At 38.9% G+C, this 19,313-nt stretch overlaps 1 protein-coding gene across 9 annotated transcripts in view; it reads left to right on the forward strand.

Annotated features, from left to right (window-relative positions):
* The window catches only part of TRERF1 (transcriptional regulating factor 1), a 90,362-nt gene extending 75,493 nt beyond the window's left edge, over positions 1 to 14,869 (forward strand). For all 9 annotated transcript variants that reach the window (XM_014056277.2, XM_014056311.2, XM_014056318.2 and 6 more), the window contains 9 exons: positions 647 to 713; positions 1,891 to 2,030; positions 4,978 to 5,081; positions 7,073 to 7,148; positions 7,290 to 7,378; positions 8,050 to 8,163; positions 9,716 to 9,916; positions 11,363 to 11,571; positions 14,410 to 14,869. In XM_014056277.2, coding sequence (XP_013911752.2) covers positions 647 to 713; positions 1,891 to 2,030; positions 4,978 to 5,081; positions 7,073 to 7,148; positions 7,290 to 7,378; positions 8,050 to 8,163; positions 9,716 to 9,916; positions 11,363 to 11,571; positions 14,410 to 14,731 — 1,322 coding nt within the window. In that variant the 3' untranslated portion in view covers positions 14,732 to 14,869. The remainder of the gene's footprint in view (positions 1 to 646; positions 714 to 1,890; positions 2,031 to 4,977; positions 5,082 to 7,072; positions 7,149 to 7,289; positions 7,379 to 8,049; positions 8,164 to 9,715; positions 9,917 to 11,362; positions 11,572 to 14,409) is intronic.
* Positions 14,870 to 19,313: the final 4,444 nt, after the last annotated feature.

Below are 19,313 nucleotides of genomic sequence, written 5' to 3' on the forward strand. Positions count from 1 at the left end.
TTCTTGATGAATGTATTTTATTCTCCTTATACATACTGAGAGCATATGCACCAAAGACAAATTCCTTGTGTGTCCAATCACACTTGGCCAATAAAGAATTCTATTCTATTATGGAGGAGAAGTCATAGTATCCCTAGCCAGGCCTTGACTCAATATATTTGGAGGGCATTTGATTGACAAATACCGTGTTTCCCTGAAAATAAGACAAGGTCTTATTTTCTTCCCCCTCCCAATAAGCACTTGACCTTATTTTCAGGGAGGTCTTATTATTTTTGAGGTATAGAAGGTGGTGATAATAGTCACCTCATGGCTGCTGCTGTGTTGCAATATTTTGGGGAGGGCTTATTTTAGGGGGAGGGCTTATTTTAGTGCATGCGCTCAAAAGCCCAACTGGACTTATTATCCGGGGAGGGCTTATTTTCAGGGAAACAGGGTATCTTCATTAGAGCAGTTTTCTTACCACCTGATGACATTTCTTTCAAAAAGGTCAACTGCATATAAATGGGTACTCACTCTATTATTAGGGTGAAAAATATTCCTTATTTAAATATAACATTGTTTTCTGTGAGAAAAGAAGGCAGACTGCAGAAACTTGGTTAGTGAGCAAAGACAAAATGGGAAAATTATATTATCATTTTTCTTGCAGATAGTATTGATGGAAATAGTGTTCCTGTGACCTCAAGACCTGGAGAACAGACTATTCATATTGAACCGTAAGTCTTTTATAGAGAAATGTAATATCCCCGGCAACACAAATTGTATTGGTTGGGGGTTGGAGGGGAGTGTGTGTGTCTTTTTGAAAAATGGTTAAGATACAAATCATTCCTGCAAATCTCTCAGGTTTTTGTGTATGCATCAAGGCCTCTTATCGTATTTTGTTTATAATCAACTGGTTACATTGGTAGCTACTTTTAAGTGGTTTTCAGAGGAACATATTTAAATATTATAAAACTGCAATCCTGAACTAAACCATGAAGTATGACCTCAAATATTGGCCATCAGTAGCATTTTGGAAAATGAGAGTTCAACATGGTTCTGGGCCCTCATTTTACTGACCTCGGAAGGATGGAAGATCCTTGAGCCTGTCCGGGTTGAACTCCTGACAGTGGGCAATCAGCCTGAAATACTGCATTCTAACCACTGTGCCACCACAGCAATTGGTTGTTCCAGAGGGCAGATTCCATGGCAAAAAGCCTCATCTCTTAGGTCCTGTCAGATGGAACTCTTTTGCACATGGTACCTACAATCCTGCAGGTTTAAAGGGGCAGGTAAATGTAATCAGGAAGAGATGGTCTTTCGAATAAGTCAGGGGTGTCAAAATCAAGGCCTGCGGGCCAGATCCGCTGAAAGACCACCTTGTGGTGCCTCTGCCAGTGAAAATGGAGCTTGGGAGGGCCATGTGCCCCCCTCCCCCAAGCTCCATTTTCTCTGGCAAAGGGCTGCAGGAGTCTGTCACGAGTGATGAGCTGGTCATGCCCAACCCAGCCCCCCGAGATCAAACACAGCCCTGATGTGGCCCTCAATGAAATTGAGTTTGACACCCCTGAAATAAATCATATTGTTCATTCATGATCAGAAGGGGATGTCCTTGACAGACTGTTTTCCTTGCTCCTTTTTGGATGATTTTGGTGAAGAACATAGTATGTCATCTATTCAGCTTGATTCTGTAAGGAAAGAATCCACTTTATATGAAGTTTCTGCTTCATTAGTTTTATCTTTGCCACTTCTGCTTTCTGCCTTAATGTCTTTTTTGGCTACATGAGTGATATTTTTTCCTGCCATTATTTTCTTCCTAAGTCCTTCTCTTTAATCTCCTCTGAGGAGAAGGACTTAGGAAGGCTCTGCAGTAGACTTACATTTTTAATGCTTTAAATATTTTTTTTCTTTAAGGTGTATCAACATTGGCTCAAGATTTCAGGCTGATATCCCTGAATTTAAAGATATAGCAATGGTGGAGAAGGAGGATCACAAGGCAACTTTAGTTTGGAAACCATGGCCAGAACTGGAGGACAAAACTTTTGAACAAAGAGGTACTATATTTTTATACCGGTACTACCTAAAATAGTGAATTTTTGCTTTGCTATGTTTTATGTATATCGCCACCCACTCACCAAGATCGCTTTGAGTAGCTAATAGGGATTAATCCCAACTCACAGTTTGAAATAAAAAAGTGGGTGTTTTCAGTATTGCTTTCTGTTAAATTTAAAAATTTAGATTTTCTTGATAATTCTGCCAAAACAGATTTGAATCAAGTCTTATGTTCAGTAGATTCTACTGTTAAAAAATGGGAGTAGGTAACAGTTTACTCTGATCTCCTTCTACACTCATAATTTCTGGAGATTAATGTCAGCCACCAGAGGAGGAAAGAGAACCAAGGAAAATGATTTGTTTATCCATTTTCTTTAGAAGCAAGTCTCCATCAGGTCCTTCTCAAATAGAAAAGACCCTTGGATACTTGGACCTGACACATAATACAACATATAAACCTCTAGTATACATTGAACCCTACATTGTTTATGTAAATTCTTCATTGGGCTATCCTTGTACTCCCTAAATTTGTTTCCTTCAAAAGACTCTATTCACTAAGAATAGTGAATATCTCTATATCCTTTGCAATATTTTGTAATGGGAGTTAACACTCATTTTCTCAACATGCTGTTGTACACATGTTCATCAGAGAAATACCATAGGAATAAACAAGAAAAGAGTTACAAAAAGAAAAGAATCTCTTCCAGATGTCTTGAAGGGGTATAATTACAAAAATGCTATTTTCCCCTTTAGCCTGTTTTAAGAACTGTGTGAGAAAACAATACTTTCACTTGTTTTATCTTCTTCATTTTAATAAGAATGTATTGGTTTCCTGATACTTCCTGTATGTGTGTTTTCAAAACTGATATACCACAGGACAACAGAATTCATAATTATACAGCAGCACATAAAATGTGTGTGGCTTTTTTATTTGTAAGATCTGCATCCTTGTTTTAAAATTACCATAAATACGTCAGAAAGCTTCTAGGTTCCATTTCAGCCCTTCTGGCCTAAGAATATTTCTTTCTTATCCTCTTACCTTCATACTCAAATCTACTTCTCAAACTGTGCATTTCTACTACGTATGCTTTCTTTGTTTATCATTCCATTCAGCTGATTTGTAGAGTGACAATTAATTGCTTTCTTAAACTGGTACTTAATCTTAAAATCATACTCTATAAGAAGGGAGCTGAGAATCATCAGTCCTCAGTGCAGAAATCCAACGCCATAACATCCCTGACAGGTGGCCATTCATCTTCTGTTTAAGCATCTCCAACAAAGGAGACTTCATAATCTCAGTAGGCAATGTGTTTTATATACAGCACAAGTTTGAAAGCTCGGAAGACTAAACCTCTGGTCCCGGTGACCAACCCAGATTGGTTGTTGTTTCATTTCTTTCCATCAATCTAAAATTCATAATGTCCATGCTGCCCAGTCTGAAAATGGCCCATAGGAGGCAATCCTGACTATTCTAATCCATTATGAAATATTTTCTGATTCTTGCCAAAATCTGCTTCCTTATAATCTTTTGACATTTTCTGCCCTATTCTGCCTGCATCCTATAGTTGAAGCTAGCTTCCCTATCTCCCCATCCTTTTTCCAACTGGGTGTCTTTCCAACAGATGTACCAGTGGTAGTATTCACCCAGTTCGGGCAAACAGGTAGTGGCGACTTACAGGTGGGCCTGCTTGCCCACCCCAGCTCTATGCCGTCCTGTTTAGCCACATTTTCTAAGCCATGTGCATGCATGCAAGCCACATGCATGCGTAAAGCACATGTGCAGAATTGGCTGCATGCATGCACAGAAGGCACACATGCTCACGAAGCAAGAGTGTGTGCGCCCGCGCGCTCACAGCTTCGGTGCGCAGCAAACCGGTGGTAAAATTATGTGAAACCCACCTCTGAGATGTACCTTTAACTAATTTACCTTTGCTACAAATTGGGAAGTACTGGTGCAAACAAGTAACTTATAACATCTTTTACATCATGTTCAATTGCTACTTTGCTACTTGGTTTATTTCACCATTGCCTGTTCTTGTTTTATTTTTTAAATGTAATATTTTCCACCTATGTTCATCAACCCATTTTAAACAAATTAATGCTGTTCCAAAGATGTGTATTTCTGAATTTGAGGTGATTATCTTATTTTTCAGAGTATAAGAGGCACCTTTCCTCCCTCTAAAAGAGCGTGGAAATGTTGGTGCGTCTTATATACTGAATGCAGCCATTTTTGGCCTCCCGAAGTCCTGCCCCCGCATCCCATTTTTGCCAAAAACGGAGGTGTTTTAGCCTTCCCCCAGCCCCCAGAAGCACTCTGCGGGCTACAGCAAGGCTGTGGGAAGGCAAAAATGCCCCCATTTTTGTGAAAAATGGCTGGTTTTCTGCCTGTTTTTCACAAAAATGGGGGCATTTTTGCCCTGCTGAAGACTGCAGAGTGCTCCTGGAGGCCGGGCAGGCAAAAACTTTTTTCTTACTTATCTCTTGAAATCTTGGTGTGTCTTATACACCGGTGCGTCTTATAGTCTGAAAAATACGGTAAGTGGAGTGTGTGAATGTTTTGGCTTTCCATGCTTCTGTTAAATCCAGGGGGCAGCATCCAAAGGGAACCCTTCCCCATTTTCAGATTGCGAAGCATGGAGAACCTGTAGACTTCAGAATGATGTTTAATAGAAAAGTGTCATTCACCCCTCCCCCCACAAACAATAAAGCAAGCTAAAAACTACCACAGAGAAAACTTCAAAAGAATAGAAAAACAATCACATCTGGAGGAGGAGAAATCTCAGCAAGTAATTAAAATAAACTGCCTCCTATTGTGCCCCAGCTGTCTCAAAATAGGAACTCATACTTGTTAGAATTAGTGTCTTTACTCTGGCTTTCTGCATTCTTATTATGTTTCTGCATTCAGCAGCTGAATTGTTTGAGAAAGTTAATTTTGTTTTCTTATTACAGTGACCAATCTCTTAAATATGTGCTGCTCGAGCATATTAACTGGTGGAGGAACCAACATAGAATATGGTTTGCATTCTCTCTTTGAAGCTAAAGGGAATATTATGGTAGGTTACAGAACATGTTAAAAATAGTAACAGATTTTGACATCAAGAAAATGTTTGAATAACTAATTGTAAAATAGTCTCACTTGCCATTAATAAGATTTTTCTTTCTTTAGTGCAGCTTCTGAATAATTTCTAATATAATGTTTTATTTTAAAAACACATATCCAGTTTTTCTTTAAGGGGAAAAAACCCTATGGCTACAACTGTCTAGTAACTAATAAAATACCTTGTATTTTATGTTCACTCAAAAATACATTCTAATTCCATTCCAACTGTTCAGAGGAAAGCAACTTAAACAAGAAACAACCTAGGTCCATGATGGCAAACCTATGTCACAGGTGGCACACGGAGCCCTCTCTGCAGGAATGCAAGGCATCGCCCCAGCGCAGCTCCACCATGCATGCACAGCACCTCCCATCAGCTGCTGATTTTTGGGTCTCTGTGCACATGCAAGAGATGTGCACTTGCGCAGGGAGAGCGCAGTGCCCCCCGCACCCCATTTTTGGCCCCAGGAGGCTTCAGGGAGGCCTGCTAGGCTCAAAATGGGGTGCAGGATTTTTTTCACATGTGTGGTTTTGGGGAGTCAGCTACACATACACAGGGGGACAGGATGCATGGGGGGGCTGAGCGTGCATTGCATTATGGGTGTGGGCACGCGCACACATGCTATTGGCACACGAGGACAAAAAGGTTATCCATCACTCACCTAGGTCAACAAATCACTGCATGAACAAGTCCACAAGAACTCTGCATTTTAAAATGTAGCATATGATAGGCACAGTGACGTGCGGTGAGGTTTATGGTTGGTGAGGCACTGACACAGTGGTGGGTTTCAAATTTTTTTTTAGACTTGTGGACTTCAACTCCCAGAATTCCACAGCCAGGCATGCTCAGTTCCGATTTAAAGCGACAGCATTTGTTTTTCTCCTTTGCAAAAAAGTTTCCTTCATTCTTTTTCTTCTCCCTACCCCTCCTCCCTCCCTCTCTCCCTCTCTCCCACCTATCTCAAACAGACACATGCACACAGAGAAGTTGGATTGGACTATCTCTCCTACCCCCTTCCCTCTCTCACTCACTCTCTCTCAAACAAACACAAACACAGAAGTTGGATTGGATATATTTTCCAATGGCTTGAAAGCAGCTCCTCTGCCATACCCACCCACCCGCATTCCCCTGCTGCTTTCCCCAAACACTTCCACCATTGCAAATGCAGCCTGCTGTCTGGGTGGGAAATGCCTGAAATGCAATAAATCCCACCCACCCACTCATCTGCTTGCAGACTAGGGTGAGAGAAGAGGCAGAGAAGCCAGAAGGGAGCCGATCCGAGCCTTTGATTGCAGGCGGAGCCACGTTGCCTTTTCAAACTTGTAATCAGTGAAGCTGGGCTTATATAGTTTTATCCAGGTGTGTGTGTGTGTGTGTGTGTGTGTGTGTGTGTGTGTGTGTGTGTGTGTGTTTGAAAAGGCAATGTGGCTCTGCCTGAAATCAAACTCCACTTGGGGAGGGATCTACACTTGAGGATGAAGTTTGAATTCCTCGCCCTCCCTCCGACCCACACGTACCTTTTCCAGCTATTTCAGAGAGGATTTCAACTCTGCTCTTGCCTGAAATTTTTAGGCTTTTAACCCTTGCTTAACTCTGCTCGAATGATCATAAAACGCCTAAAGTCAGACTAGATGAGGTACGTTGTTCTCCTGCCTCCTCCTGTAGAGGGTGCTTTTTAGAGGCTTTTTTAAACAGTTAAGCAGAGTCATCCATGGTGACTCTGGCAGGAACTAGCTCAGCCTGACCTCAGCTGTTGTCTTTTTCCTTTTTTCTTTTCATGATGATGGTGGTGAGGTTCTGCCTCCCCTGACTGCACGTCCCTTGATAGGCAAAGGAAATAGGAAAATTGGAAATGTATTAAAATAATTGTTACAAGAATCAGTGCAGTTCTAATAATTACAAATCACATACAATTCTGATTTGCTTTGTCTCTGTTAATATTGCAGGCTGCTCTGGAAATGCTTCTTCTTTTGAAACCAAAAAGAGCAAAATCACACCCTCTAGCCAATTACCATTATGCCGGTAAGTAGTAAAATAGAGAGCCTGCCAATTCCTCATGGGAGCATCTATCAGGGCAGGTGCTATTGGCTGAGCACAGTGAAAAAAAGTCACTCATTTGACAGAAAAAAAATATAATGGTTCTTACCTGTTCACTTACTTCAGGTTCTGACCAGTGGACACCCTTTGAAAGAAAATTGTTCAGTAAAGCACTGGCAACATATGGCAAAGATTTCATTTTTGTGCAGAAAATGGTGAGCTATTCCTCTTGTTTTCATGATCTTCTGGATACCACTTATTATGCATCTGTTAGGCTAATTCTGTGGGCATAGTTTTTAAGTGAAAGTTTGTATGCTTAGACTTAGACGAAATCCCAACTGCAAGAATTTGTTCTTATTTTTAAAACACTTGACAATTTGACCATGAATTAATTCCCTGAATTGGAGTGAAAAATTTTCTGTCTGTCTGTCTGTCTGTCTGTCTGTCTATCTCATCTATACATACATACATACATACATACATACATACATACATACATACATACATACATACATACATCTCAGATTGTGAAGATTTGGGTTGTAGTCCCTTGCTCAGTTTTTAAATCCACTCTTTGATTTCCAACAATTTATTCTCTGTCAAGAGTTTAGTCTGTTTCAAAAGAGGAACTAGCTTCTTAGTGTTAAAAATGGTTTAAAAACCATAAAAAATGGTTTAACCTTTTAGTCATGCATGTAACTTGCTAGTAAGATCCAAAACCAAAGTTTAAATTTTTGATACTGTTTCAAAGTTTTGAAATTGTGATTGAGTATACAGTACTAATGAATATATCTGAGAAAGTTTTATAGTGTGTGTGCTACATGTTTATGTTGTATGTTATCTGGCGATGTGCTAATGCAGAATCTGAATTATTGTATGATTGTAGGTGAAGTCTAAGACAGTCGCACAGTGTGTTGAATACTATTATACGTGGAAGAAAATCATGCATTTAGGACGACGGCACAGAACTCGGCAGGCGGAAGTAAAAACTGAATGCCCAGTAAGCCTCACTTTCTTTAGTTTTGAAGTACATAAAATTATTATTCAGATATTTATATTTATATATTTGATTATTACTTCTCTCATGTGAGAAGAAACATTTTAGTAAGATAGTTATACATATGCTGTAACACGGTCCATGCTACAAGAATGTGTGTTGTTTTATCCTAAAATAATTGATTGCAGTTCTTAGCAAACACCACAAGTAGTAAACAAGAGTATTTCTGGGTATAGAAATTGGTGTTACTGCTTCTAGTTTGTAATTCCCAACATTTTCTTGGGAGATCCATATTTGTACGATAAACTGCCATATATCCGGAAGGAACTGGAACTTTTAGTTTTAAAGAATCACGAAGCAACTGATAATCAAATAATTCTACTTAAGAGCCATTGCTAGTCAGAATAATATTAATATATATGAATAAGGAATTGAACTTCCTATAAAGCAGCTTACCTTGATTTTTCCAGTGCAGAGAAGTTGCCTTTCTATATAATATAGAACAGTTTCAGAGCAGTAAGAGGAACTATTTAGTTATTCTGAATAATACATTCTGTAAGGAATAATGATGTCAATCAATTTTCTCTCCAATTAAATATGGTTTTGGAACCTGTCTCACACCTCCAAAACAGATTTTTTAAAAACAGAGCTGGAGAAGATGTGTCTTTATTTAGTAATTAATAATATTAGATCTATCTATTGATCTTGAAATGAAGAACGGATAGCTCTCGACTTTGGGCCCACAATTGAACCCAAAATTTCTGTTGCTAAAAAAGACAGTTGTTAAGTGAGTTTTACAACTTTTCTTGCTACAGTTGTTAAACGAATCACTGCAGTTAATCACTGTTAAGTGAATCTGGATTCCCCATGGGACTTTGATTGTAAGAAGGTCACAAAGGTTGATCACATGACCCCAGGACACTGCAGCCATTGCACAATAATAAACGTTTTTTCTATCTATTTGATAAGCTCTAGCATGGATACATTCTTTAATAGCAGCCAGGGACTCTGGATGGCATACATTATGAAACATAAAACAATAAAATAATTACATCAATACAAAATAAATATACAAGGATTCCAAGTAAGACTTTTGCAATAGAATAGAATATAATAACAGAGTTGGAAGGGACCTTGGAGGTCTTCTAGTACAACCCCCTGCCTAGGCAGGAAACCCTACACCACTTCAGAGAAATGGTTATCCAACATCTTCTTAAAAACTTCCAGTTTTGGAGCATTCACAACTTCTGGATGCCCCAACACTGGACATTTTTAACATGTTGGATAACAATTTGTAATCCTTGCATATTTATTTTGTATTGATGTAATTATTTTATTGTTTTATGTTTTGATCACATGACCATGGGGATACTACAAAGGTCGTAAATGTGAAAAATGGTCACAAGTCACTTAATTTCGAACAGTCACTAAAACAAACTGGTAAATCAAGGATTATCTGTAGGTACTTATGAGTTACTTCAATCCTTCTTTAACATCTCTATATATAGGCAGTTAAAGTTTCTCCACTATCATCTAGCATGTCTTTGAATTTTAGACAAGTGGTGAAGATGAGGAAATGGAAGGTGAAGAGCAAACAGAGGAAGAAAAAGCATCTGTAAAAGAAGAAGATACAGAAATTCAGAATTCCCCTGATCCACCGTCTATTGCTGTTGCATCACCCATTAACTCTCCCTCTCTGCCAGGCCTTGGGCTACCTGCAACCTCTTTTATCTGTGAAATGCCAGACTGTGGGGCTGTAAGTGTAATTGTTAATACTGTAATACACACATAAGGTCATAAACTAAAAAGACCCGTAAGTAGAAAGGAATCAATTGTGGCTAAACAAAGCAGTAATGGTACAAAATAGTAATTGGTACCTTGGATGCAATCCCAAAACATCTGGAGTACCATAAGCATTGACAAAATTGCCATCAGTCAATTGCAAAAGGCAGTTTTTCTTGGAGCAGCTTACAGTCTGCAGTGATAAATTTAACACCATCAAATAACAACACCTGCCTATCCCTTGGGAAGGACTTGATAGGTGGATAAAATTGCCAACTCCAGGCTAAGCATCTGGTGGACTGCAACCAATCATATTACTAATATGTTAATATACATATGCAGAAGTGTGTGGTTACAGATGCAGCTAAACTGTGCAGTTCTCTAACTTCACAGTATGCATTCAGTAATTGATGTTGGATGCAAAATCTCTTACATTGATGCCCAGAGTGGCATAGATTTTAAGATATCAGATGCAAGACACCAGAGACCTAGGTTCAAATCCACCCTCACCCATGGAAACATATTGGGAATCTTTGAGTCAGCCACATACATAGTCCAACTTGTATCAGATATTAAAGAAATAGACAGATAAAATAATTTTAAAAAGGATGCCAAAGGAGGGACAAAATAAAATGTGAACGACAAAAATTAAAATAAATGTTTAATTATTTTAAATAATTAAATTGAATTGTTGAATTGTCCCACAGAAGTTGTCCTGAGACAAGTTGGCCATGTTGAGTTCTCTCACGGTCAGTTGACCCTGGCGAGTTGGCTGCTGCAAATTTGCCATGGTGAGTTGACTGTGACAAGTTGGCCAAGGCAAGTAGGCTAAGAGAGAGTTCTCTCTCATCAACTGCTCTGTTCTTCCTTCTTTCCTCCAAAGTTGAATGTGGCTCCAAGCAACTAAAAAAAGTTGCATATGATTGGTTTAGCCTATGCCTGGGATTAACCTTACGAATAATAAAAGTAAAGTAAAACTTGGATCTCTTCTGTCATGGATATTAGTTTAGAAATTTTCACAAATATGTTCCTGAAGCCCAAGAGTTATTGTAAAGACACTGTTGGCCATTTGGCTTGATGAAGGTGTAAATGGTTGATCTCTCTAGACATGTGGTTTTGATCATAGCTGTTAGCCAAGATAGCTAAATGACAATCTGTTCAAAAGCTGTGCTGAGGATGCATGGTGAAGCTGTCTTCAGGCATATAACTGGCCAGTCAGAAATAAAAAAGTTCAAAACAAATTATCTTGTTATATAGTGGTAAAATATAATGTAATAAAATATAATATAATGTAATACAATTTACACGATCAAATTAAGAAAACAGGCAAGATACCATTTGAAGAACTCTGGCACATTGTTACATATTTTTTTTTTAACTTTAATTCAGAAAACCTATTTTTGTTTTATTTGCCCTCTAGGTCTTTACTTCCAGACAAGCCCTGAATGGCCATGCACGTATTCACGGTGGTACAAATCCTGTGGTCAAAAACCGCTGTGGTGGCTCTAGCACAAAACAAAAGTCGAATTCTCAGAATGACTACTGCTCTGTCAAGAGTTCCCCAGCTCATAGCACAACAAGTGGTGAGACAGATCCACCTACAATTTTCCCCTGTAAAGAATGTGGCAAGTAAGTAAAGATGTCTACACAGAAACTAGAATCTGTGATGCTCTATGTAGAAAACTCAGTGGAAATCACTCCCCAGCAAAGTAAGGAAGTTGCCTTAATGAATAAGAGTAATTCTAATGCAGCCTTAACCAGTGTGGTACCCAATCATACTTGCTGGGAACTGTGGGAATTGTACTCCTAAAATATACAAAGGGCAATAAGGATGCAGAAGATTGTTCCAAATCACTGTATAATAGAGTGGTAAAATATAATGTGTAGAATTTAGACAGTGTTAAGGTGTCATAAACCAAACCTAACCCTCTTTTGGCTTGAGGTAGAGGTGGAATTCATACTGTATATCATGTGGTTTTAGCTTAACATAACATGTCAATCCAGCCAATGTTTACAAACCACAATTTTTATTTACTGCATACCACAGATTTGCTCAGGATTATGTTACTTTAACCATTTTTGCATCTAGCTTTTGGGGAGGAAAACAAGGGGGGGGGGAAATCTGCCTCTGCCTCCCAGCAATTTGCTTCCTTACAGCAAACAGTACATACGATATACACTGTGGTGTTACATTTCAGACTATGCTTGTACAGATGCTGTTAAAATTAATGTCGCTTTCTGGAAGTATACATTAGTCTCTGCTATTTAAAAGAAGATACTAGCACTGGGCCTCCTTCAGATCAAGCATTTATTTTAAAAAGTTTCTTCATTTTGTTAAGTTGCCTAGAACAATAATAAAGCAGGCTTTAAAAAATAAGTCTAATAATTTGAACATTCTATAGGCATTTATAGTTATTGACTTGCTCCTTGCAGCAAACAGCAAACAGCCTGTTTCAGTTTAGCCTGATTAGAAAAAAAAAATCTGCCTCTTCCACCCAGCAGTTTGCCTCCTTGCAACAAACAGCAAGTTTCACTTTCCATTTCAGCAGGGCCTTGAAGATTCAGCTCTTTCAGGCTGCAGAGATTGCCATAGCCTATTGCTGCCTCTGCAAACCCCATTTTCCCCATTTGCTGCAAGGAGGTAAATTGCTGAGAGGCAGAGGCCAAAGGATGGGGGTCGATGGGTGGGCGGGGCTACATTCAGTGTATAAGATGCAAGCAAATTTTCACTCTTTTAGGGGGGGGGAAGGTGCATCTTATGCTACGAAAAATACGGTGTGTGTGTGTGTGTGTGTGTGTATTCTTAACCATTTATGTCCCTTATAGAATCACTTCTCCCCCAAATAATAATTCCCATTGCTTAATTTGGAGGGGTGGGGGGTTGTTTTGAAATAATTGTGAATTGAAATTGTTGCTGGTCTCTTTCAAAATCCCTAGGGAAGTACTACTGATTAGGGATGTACATGAAACAAATGTTTTGAAGTTGAACAAGACAGTCCATGCGTTCTTGCTTATGGTAGCCTGTAACATCTCAAGAACATGCTTCTCTGCCACCCTGTTAAATCATTCTCTGTAATGCACGTAATCCTTGAGTTATGAATGTAATGGAGTCTGCCCATTCCATTTGTAACCCGAAGATTTGTGGCAGTGAATCTCATACCTTGAACGGGATCACTCCCTTCTTTCGCCCACGCATTCGTTAATCGAATGCAAGGCTCATTAAGTGCACATGAAGTATTTCAGGGTATGGAAGGCCATGGAGTGGCCCACGCGCTCTACATGGGGCTGCCCCTGAAGAGTGTTCGGAGAGTACAGTTGGTCCAGAACGCAGCTGCGCGAGCGATACTGGGTGTACCTAGGTACACCCCCGTTACACCTATCCTCCGTGAGCTGCACTGGCTTCCTATCAGTCTCCAGACACGCTTCAAGGTGCTGGTTATCACTTTTAAAGCCCTACATGGCCTAGGACCTGGATATCTCCATGACTGCCTCCTGCAATATACATCCCAGCGCCCAATAAGATCGCACAGGGAGGGCGTTCTCTGGGTACCGTCGGCTATGCAGTGCCATCTGGCGGTTCCTCGGGGGAGAGCCTTCTCTGTTGCTGCCCCGGCCCTTTGGAACGATCTCCCCCCTGAGATCCGGACCGTCCCCACTCTCTTGGCTTTCCGTAAGTCTGTTAAGACCTGGCTGTTCTGGCCGGCCTGGGGCTGTTGATCTTGCTTGAACTCCAGCCCCATTAAAACTGAGTGCGTTGTGTTTTGTTTTTTAAGTCTCTGTCTTGTATTTTTAAATTTTTTTAAATATTTTTAAACTGCTTTTATGTAAGCCGCCCGGAGTCCTTCGGGATTGGGCGGCATACAAATCTATTAAAATTATAAATTACACTGAAATACCTCACAATTACTCCTCCTCCCCCCCCCCGCCATGCCGGATCACTTACCTTGTGAAGATCTAGCAAGCAGTCTCCTCTCTAGCCTCTCATCTGTGTGCGCCCCTCTGCAGTTTTATTTGGGCCTCCGCAGGCCTTGCCAGCAGGTTGCCAGATGAAATGGAGCTTCTGAGGGGTGGATTCAGGCATCCAGAGAACTCCCCCAGCCCATTGCAAGCCAAAATGGAGCTTCTGGATCCAGCCCCTGGATCTGCCCCTCAGAAACTCCATTTCGGCTGGCTGTGTACAGGATGAATGTTGCAGCGCCTCTGTGGTTGTTCGTAAGGATGAACAACCACCATGGTGCTGCATGATTCATAATTTAGGAACTTGCTCACAAATGCTAGGGGCCGCTTATTGCGTAACTTCGAATGTTTGATAAGGGAATGCTTTATAATCCGGGAATTACCTGTATCTGATCAGCAGTGAAGGATCAGCCTCTTCTTTCTCAGAGATGTAATTCTTGGAGAAAATGTAATATACCTCTGGAATTTATATAGATTCCCTTTTGTCCCCTCCCTTTTCATATTGTATAGGATATTTTTCAAAATCAAAAGCCGCAATGCTCATATGAAGACCCACCGCCAGCAGGAAGAACAACAGAGGCAGAAAGCTCAGAAGGCTGCCGTTGCAGCCGAAATGGCAGCCACAATTGCAAGGACTGCTGAATCACCAGGGCACAGCTTGATCCCCCTGGATCATTTAGACTTGATAAAGCAAGTCGAACAGGGAGACGAACTTGGCAGCGATGTTGTACAGGAACTGGGTGAAGTAATTGACAGTGATGAAGTGATGAACCCCAGCCTCTTATTGGTTGAAGAAGAATCAGAGTTGCTTCAGGATGATGTTGAACTGTAGACAAAATGAGCCACGTCTGTAACATTACTGATACCAGTTGAAATCAGTTTCCTCCAGTGAAAAGGCTATATTTCTTATTTCCCTTTTATTTTAAACTGTTTCTATAGCTGAATTCTTTTAAATCCAGAACTGGCCGAACACATCTGTCTTGTGATATTCTTTCTTTTGTTTTCTTTTTTAAAAGTGGAGGGGAATTGTTGCATTCTAAAGGAATCTTGTGTAATATATTGGAATCAAATATTCTGAAAAATCCATATATCTTAAAACTTTTAAAAGAAACATCATATTCTTTCAATTCCTCAGGAGACTTTCTTTTGTTCACATTTGTTAATTCTGGCTTCAAAAAAGCCTGCAATAGGACCGTGAGACGGCAAAAACAAGTCAGTGATACCTGCATCTTCAATCCAAGATGGACATGGAATAAGTTGTTTGTATCTGGCGATTTTGGACTAGGGCAACAGCAACGTAATATGTCCTTGTACTTGGGCCTATAATCAAGATAATCCAATTCAATTATTTACTCTTACCAAAAGTTTGACACCAAATGAAAATTCTGAGAAGATCTTGATTGCCTTTCCTAACAAGATTTTAATGGATGTTCTGTTTGCTTGAACACAGGCTGATTGATAGCAATATATCCTGTTCTGCTTTACTTGGTTCTGAAAGGAAGAAACAACCATGAAATCAGAAGGAATGACTAGATTACAGGTGTCAGACTAGATCCTGTCGTGGGCCGCATCGGGATTTTGTTTGTCCTTGGGGCACCGTGAAGTGCATGGCCTGCTTGTTACAGCCAGCTGGGTGGGCATAGCCATGCCTAGGGCAGCAGAGGCCGGTCCCTCACTGTCTCTGTGACAGCAGTCAACTCCACAGCCTATCGTTGGCCACGTGTTTGACACCTCTGGACTAGAACATTCCTCCCAGCAAAAGTTTTTATTATCACCAAATTTAATATGTATACAATTGTTTCTTTTCAAGAATTTCCATAGTCATAATCCATACTTCTAGGCTTCCAAATTAGGAGATTCAGAAGGAACAGCATCACTGAATGTGGGAAATCTAAGAGATTATAGATAGACTTTTGAATTTAGAGTGACAGAATGGCTGAAGTCAACTCACCACCTTTTCATATAAGATTCCTGAATTGAATGTAAATTAATAATTGATGTAGTGAAGTATAGGCAATTTGTACAGTAAACCAGTTACTAAAAAGGTGCCTTTGAAAGTATAGGTACAATATGCTATATTTAGCTTCACAGCAATGTTTTCCTGAAAAGGGGCAAGTCAAAAGTTTTCTCACAGAAAAATGAGGAGAAAAATGTCCTCCTTCAAATATATATATATATATATATATATATATATATATATATATATATATATATATATATATATATATATATATATATATATATATATATATATATATATATATATATATATATATATATATATATATATATATATATATATATATATATATATATATATATATATATATATATATATATATATAATTTATGTGGCTACTGTGTCTCAGTGGCTGCAAAATGTACATATGCAGTTCTATGCAGACTTTGATGCAGTTCCATTCACTTTTGTAAATTGAATTATATATCATCATGAAAGTGTGCGCAGAACCTAGATGGAACCATGCAGGTTTTGGTGATTGCCAAAGAGTTTAAAACTGCCAATATAATTTGTTCATGAGTTTAATGTAAATGTATTGAACATTGTACATTTTATGCCTGCCAATTGTCTTTTATAGACTCACAGGTTTGAAACTAAAAATAACTCGAACCAGTTCTCTCGTTGCCGCTTAGGCACCGCCATTTCAGATTTAAGCGACTGTGTATGTGCAGTTCTCTGTAAATTGTTCTGTGCATGCACGCAGAACAATTTACAGAGAACTGTGCACACGTGTGCATGTTGCGCACAGGTTGAGAACCGGCAGTAACACCGGCAGCTACCCACCCCTGGATGGTAGGCACACTGGTGTGCTTATGCACGCCCTTTACAGACCTTTTAGGAATGGAGTGAGGTCAACAGTAGACAGTCTTAGGTTAAAGTTTGGAAGACCTACATTGTTTTATGTGTTACGCTTCTCATTTTAATTATACAATCAAAATGCATAGCCATAATTAATGTTCTAACAGTTTTCACTTTAATAACTATTTTGAAATTCAGATTTCTTTCCATTTTGTTTTTATGTTGCTATTTTAGCAATACACGAGGCTGCAAATTTAAGTACAAATTTAATCTCATCCAGTACAGTAATTGTGGTTGTTTCTTCCCTTTCCTGATTTTGTTACATTAGTTTTTAATATACACAGAGTAGTGTTTTATGATAATCTTGTGCTAAACCAATAATGATCAAAATCTTCCCCAACTCTTCCTTTCCTGTTGTGTTTGAGAATGATTAGATGGATCAGTATGGTCAGGTTTGGAATATCCTAGCTAAGCAACTCTTTGAACATCAGGAGTGGGTTCAGTTTTTAATATAATTCTCTAGCATAATTTATCAGTGAACAAAGAGTTCAAAATTATATGTCAGCATAAAATTATTCTGTTTGCATAATCATGGATATTTTCTTGGGAGCCAGATCTTAGTATTTGATAATTTAATAGTCTTAAAGATATTTTTTGTGAAAGTCAATTTTATGTGGCCAAATCTAACGTTCCTACTCTTCAAAGCTTTGCTAACCATGGCTATCCATAATTGTTCTAGATGTGATAATTACTGTGTTCAAATCAGTTCTGTGCCCAATTATAGATTACACGCACCACATGAAAAGTAGCCAAGTTGAAATTATCCGTAATACCAAGTTTCCTTTCACTAGTCAGTAGGATATAACAATCTGATGGGTTTCTTCCAGTGGTGGGATTCAGCCAGTTCGCATTACTTTGGTAGAATCTGTTCTTAGCTTTTTGAGCAGTTTGGTGAACTGGTTGTTTGAAGAAATCATTAGGGCAGAAAACCGGTTGTTAAATTATTTGAATCCCACCACTGGTTTCTTCTTCTGATGTGTATTGATTCTTTAACAAAGAAATTGAAGAGAGTTGATTAATATGATTCATTGTGTAGTTGAGCAAATCTTCATATTGTTTTTGGCTTTTCTTTCCCTTTTCCTTTTAACCTATCGAGGCTTTCCCAAGGACCAGGGATTGGCAGATGTGGATGGTTGATGGTGGTAAAGGCCCAGAGGTTGGGGATCTCTGTTAGAGACAGTTGTTATGTCTGGGGTGTGGCAGATTTGAAACTAAAAATAAGCACAATAACATTACCCAAGTTTGGGAGCACCTATATTGTGTTTATGTTCTAAGATTCTCATTTTAATTATATGACCAAAATACAAAGCCGCAATTAATGTTTTAACAGTTTTCACTTTGGTAATATTGAAATTCAGATTTCTTTCTGTCTTTTTGCTCATTTGTTTGAATTCTAAGGTCCCAAAGCTTTTTCATTTTCTATTACTTTCTTTCTTTTATGGTCCCATCAGTCCTTGCTTGCAGGCAAGCAAGTAAATGGTATTTTTTTCAGATCATTCATTGCCATTGCTGTTACTTTGTCATGAGGTTGTTTGTAGTTAACCTGTGCAGTCTTCTTGCAGCAGCTAACCAGGTGATCCATTGTTTCCTCAGTTTCTTTGCAGAAGCAGGTTTTACTATCTGTTACTGTCTTCTCAACTCTGGCTTTGAATGCATTGTACTCTTGACCATTGCCAGATCTTATTATTGTCTGCTTTGTCTGCTATTTTTAAAATATTATTATTATTATCAAATTTACTTGCCACCCATCTTGCAATTGAAGGTGACTCCGAGTGGCAGTAAGATAAAATATACAAATATCTGACAATTATAAATATAAAAGCAGATTAAAATTACAAACATTAAAGCAAATTGAAAAACATGAGTTTGGAGAGGTGGGTTTGCCTGTCCCGTTGATGCATCAACCATCTTCAGGACCTCATGCCAGCTGGCATAGTCAGGTTTTAAGGCTTTTCCTTTATAGGCTTAAAGAGAAGGGGTGGATATTATCTCCTATGGCAAGAAGTTCTAAAGAGCAGAGGCCATAACAGGAAAGGCTCTTCTGGATCCCACCAGCTGAAATTCATTGGCTGATGGATCTGCCATAGACCCAGCATGAGTGGGGTAAACCAATCCCCCAAAATGGTTCTGCCCATTTTTTTCACTTTGATAAAAGTGCAAAGCACACAATAGATAATTCCAAGCTGATCTATATTATTTTCATATAAAACTATAAGGCAATTTTTTTAACCTTCATTAAGAAGCCAGTCATTATCTTCATTAAGCATCAGGCCATTATTCATCTAAATAACATTAGGTTTTAGTGTTCCACAAACTACGTCCATCAGATGAGGTGAGACTGTGTCTCAAAATTTTCATCTAGTGTGAAAATTATAGTCCAGCATACTTGGAGGCTCTTTCAAGATTTTATAAATTTCTAGGTTTCCTTAGAATAAGGCTCTAATATAAAATTGTTCCTGATTATTTCTTTAGATTTATAACCGCACTAGTGCCATTGGATTGTATTCTTACAATGTACTGGAAGGTATTAGTAAAA

Source organism: Thamnophis sirtalis, unplaced genomic scaffold, assembly GCF_051295495.1.
Source record: "Thamnophis sirtalis isolate CommonGarterSnake01/CBP01778 unplaced genomic scaffold, rThaSir2_p1.2 scaffold_6, whole genome shotgun sequence".
Classification (NCBI taxonomy): Eukaryota; Metazoa; Chordata; class Lepidosauria; order Squamata; family Natricidae; genus Thamnophis; species Thamnophis sirtalis.